The sequence below is a fragment of the Mus pahari genome, chromosome 12, assembly GCF_900095145.1.
Source record: "Mus pahari chromosome 12, PAHARI_EIJ_v1.1, whole genome shotgun sequence".
NCBI classification, from domain to species: Eukaryota; Metazoa; Chordata; class Mammalia; order Rodentia; family Muridae; genus Mus; species Mus pahari.
Window position 1 is genome coordinate 79,802,539 of NC_034601.1, and position 10,528 is coordinate 79,813,066.

Below are 10,528 nucleotides of genomic sequence, written 5' to 3' on the forward strand. Positions count from 1 at the left end.
CTTCCCCTTCCCCTTCCCCTTCCCCTTCCTCTTCCTCTTCCTCTTCCTCTTCCTCTTCCTCTTCTTCTTCTTCTCCTCTCTTCTCTTTCTCCTCTTTCTCTCTTTCCTCTGCTCTTCTCTTCCACTCGCTTCGCCACCCCCCCAATCCCTGCTTAATAAACCTCTCTCACATGGAATCACCTTGGCGTGGTCTGCTGTTTGGTTTATCTGCCCAAAATACAAAACTGACCATCTGTTAAACAGACAGTTTAAGAAGAGATAAACAGTTCCCTTGAACTTTGTTACAAATCTGTCCAGAGTGTAGGGCTCTGAGGAGCATGAGCATAGCAAGCATAACCCCAAAGCTTCTGCCTTTTTACCCCTTTCTCTCTCCCTTGCTAAAAACCATTCGGTCAGACCCTTCAAGCAAGACACCAACATCCAACAATCAAAAATCTATTATTTGGCTAACATGTCTCATGGTTTAGCAGCTCACCCTAGCACAGATTCCCCTTAAAAACCAACTCTTACAGAAAACACCTGCCTGCTTGTTGCATACTACTTGCTTTTATAGACACCCCCCAACCCAAGCTTGCCCCTCCTGGAAAACAAATTCCCTTTGTGCTGAGAATTTAGTGTCTGGGTGTGTCCTATACTGACTCAAAATGATCAATCCTTTCTAATGTCTTATAGCATTAAGAACCATGGTTACAGGAAAAGAAAAATTGCTTCCCACTTCTGTATGTGTATACATACATATCTATTATTACTTTGGCACAGTCATAATTATACAAAATTATACATTGTTATTACCTTTATGTGGTGCCAAGATAATATTCACTAAACACAATAAGTTTCCAGGATATGGAATTCTGAGTGTTAGATCTGGCCCACACTATAGCAAGGAGGTCCCAAGGTAGGATAACACTTACTAGTTTACAGTTGATGGCTTCTTTATATTTATTGAATTTAATTTTAGTGTTTAGGTTGCAAATCTTCAAAATAATTACTCCTCTGTGGGGATAAGAAGAGTTTCTGGAAGATAATCTTGATCCCCTTACCTTTACTCTCCCTATCCCAGTTCCTCTCCCTCTCCCATCCCCTCCCTCTCCTCTCCCTCCTCCTCCCACTCCCCCTCTCCTTTGCCTTCCCCCTCCCCCCTCCCTCTCCCTCTTTTAATCTTGACATTTCCCTTTCAGTTGGTCTTGCTCTTTTATATTTGCCCTCATTTCCTCCTCCCTCTCTCACAACCTCTCATTAGTTCCATGTGATCCTTCTGGCTGGTGGCAATAATATGTACCTTGTATTCCATGGTTTAAGTCCAGGGATATATTATTTCAAGTTAAAGTTCTCCTTTGATCGTCTGTATTTGTATATTTTCCCCCATTAGGCTGTTGGTATTAAATAGACACAGGATCAGATGTACATTTTCTATACTTTACAGTTCTACAAACTTATCCTAAAAAAAAATGTGCTCTTTTCTCTACACACTGTAGAGTGTAAATTCACATGGTTCAGTTCCTTGGGAGAATGTCTTTGCTGGGAAAAAAAATTGTATGTTCCCAATACTGGTTTTTGCCTCATTCTTACAATTTTTTTATTTTAAAGCATCATCAGAAGAGTGAATGGCAAGATGTGAGGCTGGAGGACCAGTGTTGGAAGTAGTATTTTATTTGCAATCTCTTCAGATACTTGTTTTCATCATTTTTTCTTCTTGTTACATTAGACTCAAAAAACATAAGAGCGTGTTTATATTGTGTGACTATTTTCCAATTTCATGTCCAATTCACTTTGTGTATGTGAGAAGCATAGCAGAAAAAAAGATATGAGATAATGAAATGTCCTCATGTGATATACTATACACAGAAGTGCTTTTCATAATGAGTATATTCTGGTTGTATTTCATGTATCTATATAAACTGGATACTTTTTATTGATCTCTTAATTGATGAGCAGTTGATCTATACCAGTAAACAAGTTACTAAGGCTTCTGAAAACACTACTACTCACTATTTGGATTTTAAGCACTTTGAAATGGAATACATTGTTTAGAGTACTGCTATTGTCTTCCATGTTTAAGAATCGTTCCTGTCTAAAGGAAATGCAGGGACAAAATAGAGCGTAGACTGAAGGAAAGGCCATCCAGTGACCAGCCCCACTTGGAATCCATCCCAAGTACAGGCACCAAAGCCCTGGCACGGACACTATTACTGATGCTGTACTGTGCTTGCAGTCTGGAGCCTAGCTTGGCTGTCTCTGAGAGGCTCTACCAGCACCTGACTGAGACAGATGCAGATACATACAGCCAACCATTGAACTGAGGTTGGGAACACTATGAAAGAGCTAGGGGATATATTGAAAGATCTGAAGGGGATGGCAACCCCATAGGAAGAACAACAATATCAACTAATCCAGACCCCTCAGAGCTCCCAGAAACTATGTCACCAACCAACGAGAGCATACGTGGGCTGCACAGTGGCCCCTGTCACATTTTGTAGCAGAGGACTACCTTGTCTAGCCTCATCAGGGAGACATAGTGCTTAATCCTGTAGAAACTTGATGCTCCAGGGAATGGGGAATGCTGGTGGGAGTTGGGGAACAGCCTCTCAGAAGCAAAGGGGAGAAGGGAGGGAGTGAAGAACTCTTGGAGGGGAGACCAGGAAGGGGACAACATTTGAAATGTAAGTAAATAAAATTATTTACACACACACACACACACACACACACACACACACACACAGAGCACACAGTCAGGTTGCAGAAGTAGCTCTGGTACAGAGAAGAGATTTGAACTCTAGAATTCAATAGCTTTGCCAGAATTTTCCAAGGGTATTGCCAATGATAGGCTTGAAGTTTCCACTTAGGTAGTTTGGACATGAGGGATAAAAGGCCCCCAATTATTCCCACATGTATCTGACATAAAATTTAGATCACCTCTATGCAGCTGCTGTGCATATAGGGCTTGAAGGAGTTCAGCATGAATTTAGGAGTTATACATATAGGTAGGAGGCAAAGCAATAAAATCTTCACACTAATACAGTAAGCTGGAACAATAGGAATGGAGATTGTGATTCTAACTAACTGACGAGCTTACATCATCATCATACCCTGCACAGAATCAGAAGCTGGGGACCTTACTGAGTTTCCTGCCTGTTCACAGTGTTTTATAAACCACTTTGCTGAATTCTTAGCAAGCATCTCAGTCCATGAAGACCACTTACACAATAAGAGGGTTAACTGACATCTTGACTTGTGTAAGCATAACTGTTCTGATTTAGAATTAATACTCAAGATCACTTATGACCACTTTACAATGTGTGAACAAAGAGGCACTTTGCATTTCTCTTCACCGTTCAGTTTAGAAGTGCTTGAAGTCACTCAGCATTCGAATTGCACTCGATTCCTATAAAACAGGACAGAGGACCTTTGTGCTACCCAATCTGAGAGAAGTTGATTAAAACAAAGAAGACATCTACCCGTTAGAAACCAGGGAGCAAAGACATAATAAGAAACAACAGACTGCCTGTTAGCATGATTCATAATCTTTCATTCTCGCTGGTTACATAGTAAGTGAGGAATAGTCCACTATCTAAAGTTGCAACTCTGACATTTATATTGCTTGCACCATAATTATTCTTTGAAAGAAAGAATTCTGTACTTAAAATATCCACTCTTTTATCAAAGAAATAATTATTGATTTATAATTTTTATTTATCGACTGAAAAATATTTACCATCATTTTACTTTTATTTACTAATTTAATATAGGGTCCCACTATGTAACCAGATTGCCTTTGAACCCTCATTTCAGGTACCTCTTCCTCCTGAGGGCAGAGGTAAGGATTATACCATTATATCTTCACTTACCATATTTTTATGTTAAATGTCAAAGTGTAAATGTAGGAACCGTATACTTCTAAAAATTAAAGAAAATGCCTTCTTATAATTTTCTTCAGAGTGAAAGTTGGCAGTGGTGGCATGTTGAAGTGCTTTTTCCTGACTTTGATATAAGGCATTTAAAAAATGGGGGGGGGGCATGAGAGACTGTTCTTCTCTGCTCTGTCAGTGGCCTGGCTTGGTGATATGCAGAATCACAGCTGTTGGTGAGATTAACCTAGTACACAGAGACCAAGCTGGTGTCTAGTGAGCCCAAAATAATTACACTGGCTATGAGACCACATGCATCCACATCTGGGAGAGGTCTTAACCAACTCCTGATTCACTTCTGAAGCAATCTAGGGACTGACTTTAGCAGGCCAAGTAATTAAAAATTCTAGCATAAGACATGCAGTTCTGGGGATTAGCTATCTTGGAACATACTAGGGGTGACAATTTACTTAATTAAACCAAGCAAGATCCCAGGGTAATGAAGAGCCTTTTGGGAAGATGACATCCTTTTACATTTAGCAAGCCACATGCACATATTGACCATTGGTAGAAGAGTTGACAGACATTTTATGGAAAACCCAAAAGATGACACTGTGATGAAAAACTGATGAAATTTCATGGAAAAAAAAGGTTTAGAAACATGTTGATGACTATATATGTTATAGAAGTAATGTAGACTTAATACATTCACTAAAATCATAGTCTAAGAAAGAAGGCTTCTAATTAATAGGAGTGAAAAAGAGTTTCAAGATGGCAGACAGAAACAAACATGGCTGTCATGGTGTCCAGTGAAACCTCTACTAGCATGCCAAAGGTGGAAGGATTATTAGCTGTTTGAACCTTATCATAAACTGTTAACCATCTAAATATTCAGTGTCAAGTCCATACATTTGAAGAAACTTTAATTGTTCATTATGTAGGTCACGCATTGCATAAATATTGAGGTAGAGAGTTTTGTTTGGTTTACAGCATTGAGCAGGAGGTGGTGTGCATGTAGTTCTTTAACTCTGCTACATCACCGAGATGGAAAGGGTATGAGAAACAGGAGCACTTTTCACTTCTCTTTGCATTTATAAAATGTTTGCAACCATGGGAAGTCGTCTTTGGAGTATGGAATAAAGTTTCCCCTTTTATAAATAAATGGCAAAGAGATGCTTATGTTTTCTTTGGGAGGCGCAAATTGTTGGTTATCTATACGGTAGCATTTGAGAAAAAGCAGAATCATTAGTGTATTTCTAACTATAATTTTTTAAAAGATTTAGTTGTGTATACAACTTAACATTTCTTTGTAGTGATGTGCTATGCTAAAAAGTCAAAGCCCATGATTTATTAAGTGTATTTTTTTACTTAGTGGAAATTCATTGTGGCAGATATCAATGAATTCTTGCAATTGGGCCTTCCTAGAAGGCCTAGCAGTGTAGAGGACAGGGACCTATTTCACTTTGGTGTCAATGTTGTCATTAACAGTAGGGCAGTGGATGCTGCGGATTACACGTTCTCTGTCATCAGAGGACACAATCAACTTTCATTCTCAGTACTATTTTCCTTTGTTTTTAAACTTAAATTACATGCATAAAGTAGAAGCATTAACCCCGAAACTTGCTTACTGAATTTTCAACTCTCATTTTTTAAAATTCTCCCCAAGGTTAACATATCTTTACTTTGGATGCATGCTAGTAGACTTCAATTTGTATATAATATTATATATAATATTAATATAATAATCTGTACTGGCGTAGACTACTCCTTTTAATTGTAAAAATTTTATTAACATCATTGGATTGCACTTTAGTTGATAGTCTCCCAAAACAGACTCATTATTTTTTTCTTCTTAAATTCTTTTTTGATGGATAGATTAGAACTTTGTTTTCATTTGCCATGTCAAAGGAGTGTTAAAGGCAGTGCCAACAGTGCTGCTTTATCCACGTGGCTACATTCCAGGGCTCCTGCGGGATGCCTGAAATATCAGGTAACACCAGATATTCGTATTTAGTTTATATTTTCTTATATCTACATATTAATGCCAAAATTTAATTTATAAATTGGATACATCACTGATAACATTAATGCAGAAGAACCATAACCACATACACTAACAAAATCCTCACATCACTGTTCCTGTGTTTTAGGGAGCCTTAAGTCTGATACAAACCAGACAGATCCTAACAAGAAGGTCGCTGAACTGTAAAGATTGGCCAGACAGTGAGTTGATTCACTTCCTTTATTATTCATATTATGGTTCAGCACATAGCTTATCAATTATTTCTTTCTGGAACTTTCCATATTGCATTCTTGGTCTTCAGATGATAGCAGGCAGTTGCAACCAAGGAAATGACTACGCTGTGAGGACCTGGGTCAAAGTGTGGTACCTTTGGGAGAACTTTAGATTTGGAATTGCAGATTCATAAGTAAACTTTAGACTTGACAATTATGATTTTTACATGTAACTAAAAAATAAAAAACAACAGAAAAGAGAGCTAAGCAACTGTCGTGCCAGAGAAATATTAGTGGTCGCCCCAAAACACACAGGAGCCAATCTGATGCAACTCACAAACTAGCTCAGCTCCCCTCACCCCAATGTATCATTGTCACATGGGACAGTTTGGGTGGTGGGAGGGGGGAAGCTCTGAATTTCTATGGGGCAAGACTTTATAGTAAGCAGCAAGCAGGGAGTATTGTGCAAGCATCTAATTGGAAAGCTCCTGTGGCCTGTAACATAATTGGCTGGTTCTGGGAGTCACATCATAAACTTAACTTCTCCCCTCTGCATTGGTGGTCATTAGGCAGGGGGTGGGCTTGTAACCTGGGGTGCAGGTTTGTTGGGGGAATAACCTGGAGATACTGGTATTGTTGAGGGTGTAACCTGGAAACTCCGGTCTTGCTGGGGATTAGCCTAGAGACTGGAGCTAGGCTTGGGTTTTACTGAGGGACAACATGGAAACTAGTGCTAGGTCCCAGCCTGTTAGTTTACCTGAGTTCAAACTTAGGTCAGGTTCTCTAAAATGGAATCTGAACTTAAAAGATTTGGGATCTCACAACAAAGCCAATCCCACTTCATGATTGTATGTGTTGTACAGTTGACAGCAGCTTCTGCGGTACTAATAACATAAACAGAGTAGCAAAGTGAAGTCAGCCTAGGTTTGTCCTCTGCAGCACGCTTTCCCCAGGAGACACTTGAAGATGAGGTATTGGATGAACATTCAGTTGGTGCCTTTGAAAGCCTTACATCCTCACAGACCTTTCTGATCTCTCTCCCAACCTGTTTCCCCTGCCATGCTATTTGTAAGTTAACGTATTACTCTAATACATTTGACAAATAGATGGTAACAAGAATATCTTGTGTTCATAACAAAGAATTACCAATGGGATCTAACACAGTAACTTCTTTACAGGCAATGTATATTTCGTTTATTAGTAATTATGTGATCCCATTGTTTGTTTCTCATCAAGATGTTGGTGCTTTCTTATTTTACTTTGAAATAGTTACGAAACTAATTCTGTGGAGCACATGCAACATATTTTCTCCTAATTCTGCTTAGGGGAGTTGTTTGCACTGTCTTATTAGTTATTTGACTTCATTCATAGAGATCTATATTAGGCTTAATGTTTACAGAACATTTAGGACGTAATCATAAGCTTCTCACATGCATCATCTTCCTCTTCCGTTTTTTATTTTTAAATGATATCTTTCAATTAGGCACTTTTTGTTTTATCATGGCCATATTTATAAACATAAGTTGAATTTTTTAAGAGAACTTTTCTCATCTATGATCTTTCATCAAATATTTTATATTTTCTCTCCATTTTAATCCACTGCTGATACATGTTTGCCCCTCTCTTCCACTCACACTCAGTGACACTTGGGTTACCATCAACTTACCACCTCAGCTTCCTTTACCATCCCTGAGTGCTCAGAACCCTGCCACTTCAACATTTCACATCGCTCCAAGGCCAGTTCTCCCAGATACTGTTCTGTCATTTTTCTAGTTAGAAGTGATGCTTCACTGATCGGAAAGTCTTCTCTTGTAGTTAAATGATTGAGATAGTATTATGTTTGTTTCAGTATATTACTCCTCTGAACAGTTCTCCCTAAATCTCAATGTTATCAAAGAGTCCTACTTAAGAATCTCAAAGAGTTTACAAAGATAATATATATAGCAACAGAACACTCAATTAATGCACACAAAACAGTTTTCAAGTACTTGAATACCATGACTTGTGAAAGGAACTAAATGAGTTCTACATTGTCAATGTTTGGTTCCAAAGCATAATGTTTTGGTAATATATAAAAGAATTCTCTGAAAGCTGAGGCACTCACAAGAATGAAGAACATCATCATCTCCAAATATCGTCTAGCAAGATCAAGGCATCAATACACTTTCTGAAGCCTTACATATAAATACAGTATGCATGCACTTACTGTTTATTAAAATGCTAGTCCCATGGGTGTGGTCTGAAAGTTTTGATTTTGGGACATTATCTTTCCTATTTTTAAAGTGATAAAAGTGCAACCCCAAGCCTTTCAGGCTAGGCAAGCGCTCCATCACTGAGTTTTACTTGAGCCATAAGATATTGGCTATCAATACTATCAAATCTCCCAAATATTCTGGTCCCTTATTGCATCCAGCACCAAAAACCATTTCTCTTTACATGTTTCACTTTTCACTTATAGAAATTTCCACCATGGCTATCCTAGACTTTTAATACCAGGATGGAAGCTTTCATTTTCATTATTTGCATGAGAAATGTATAGGCCTTAAATCACTTCTCAGGACATTCCATATTTAATTATTGACTGTCTCAAATAGTACCTATATTTTATTGTCATACATAGTATACATGAAATATATACTTGTTATTAAATTGCATGAAATTCTCACCAAATACTTTATTAGAAAACCAATCACATATATTGCAAGATGAATAAATTGAAGGTGCTACAAACAAAACAAAAACAAAAACACTGGATTTTATATATTCAACCTTCGTCACAATTTTACTTTAAGTTATAAAGCCCAAATTCTACATCAACAATGGTATGCATACTACTGTGCTCAATGTAGACAAAATATCAGTGAATAGTCGTGACGCATAAGAAAAGCCAAGTTTTCCAGATAGATCATTGTTTATTAGTCAAGAATTGTGATATTTTCTAGAATAAGAATGACACAATTCAACAGAGCAGAATGACAGGAATCTAGAACACAGATGAATTCTAGGAGTCACGGAGAATCTACAACAGCATTTGTCTCTCCTTTCTCAAATACTTTCTGTGCTTCACTCAGTCCTGAGTATTTCTCCCAAGGGTGGAGGCTAAGAGTCAGCTGTCAATCAACCCTGTGCTTTCTGTCTTCTTTGAAAGAGACAATTGCTGAGGTTTTCTCTTTAGTAGCTATGACTGTTGATGTTGTACACTCCCTTCTTATAATCCGTCAGGAGGGAAAGGAAGAAATAGCTCCATTCAGTATGTTTAAGGTAATTTTATTTCTTGATTGAAGGCAAGATGCTCATTAGGCAGTTAACAAAACTATCGATGAAAAGCAGAACAATCTGAAAAAACTATGTTGAAATCAGGCATCGACCCAGGTAGAGGATCACAAGGCAAGTGGCAACCAGAGTAAAAATGTTGACGATTTTCCTTCATGTGGAATCTCTTCAAGTGAGTCCATTCTAGTCAGTTTCAGAGCTAAGACTACCCTCATAATCAGACTAACAGATTAAAGGATAAACTACAGAGTGGTTAATTGACTTGAGGCTGGTGTGACCACCGTCTAAGATGAATAGATTGATTTAGCAGAATAATAGAGACCACAGACCTGAATCAGACTTGCGGTCCTCCATCAGCCTCTTTGGAGCTCTTTTAGGAGCTATAAATCAATCAGTAGCAATGCAGAGGTCTGTTACTGCTGCATAAGTATCTCAGAGGTGGGAATGTACTAGGTATACAGCTCAGAGACTGAAAATTTCTACATAAGTAGCTCCGGGAGGAGAAACTTGAAGGCACATAATTTGGATACTGGCAATATCTCATTAGGTAACTGCGGGGATGGTAGCTACTGATAGTGTAGCAAGATGGAGAGAAACCATTGGCGATGAATCCAAATTTTCCATAGCTTCTATATTCATTGTTGCCCAGAATACAGTGGTGTGGGGCCTGAAGATTCTTAGGGAAGGAATTAAATTGCCCTACGCAGCGGGAGCCATTTTGAAGAGTCTGACAGGCTTTAGATGCGGATCGAGTAGCCGTGGTGCAGTTGGATACATACCCTTTGGTCCCAGTACAGGGACTGCAGCTGCGTCTGGATCTGATGTTGGTAGTTTCGCTGTCACTAACAACTTGATTTGCAGACAGGGAATGGCAAGGCACGCAGGAGTCCGCGGGATCACAACTTGGAGCGCAAGACTTGAGCACACAGCTGGGAGAGTCACAGCAAAGTGCTTCACAGTAGGAGTCTTGGCAGTGGTCCAGAAGCCAGAGATTGCCTTGGTAGCTGCTGGGTAAGTAAGGTCCAAAGGTAGGGTTTACATCATCTGAGCAGACTGTGATGGAAGGCGTCACGGGGATGTAGCAGTGGTTTCTATGGGATGTGGCACTGCAAAGCCTAGGATAACCCCGAAGAGACATGGAGTCCGCGAGTGCAAGCAAGAGGCACCTACGTGGG

The 10,528-nt window shown here is 39.0% G+C and overlaps 1 protein-coding gene across 1 annotated transcript; it reads right to left on the bottom strand.

The window, feature by feature from the left end:
- Positions 1-8,983: 8,983 nt before the first annotated feature.
- Positions 8,984-10,528, bottom strand: LOC110329316 (keratin-associated protein 24-1). The gene has a single exon (XM_021208874.1). It carries the CDS (start codon positions 10,489-10,491, stop codon positions 9,745-9,747), a length of 747 nt encoding a protein of 248 aa, XP_021064533.1. The 5' UTR covers positions 10,492-10,528; the 3' UTR covers positions 8,984-9,744.

Coding starts and splice junctions, on each gene's coding strand:
- LOC110329316 (XM_021208874.1), bottom strand. CDS start 10,491: ATGTCTCTTCGGGGTTATCCTAGGCTTTGCAGTGCCACATCCCATAGA.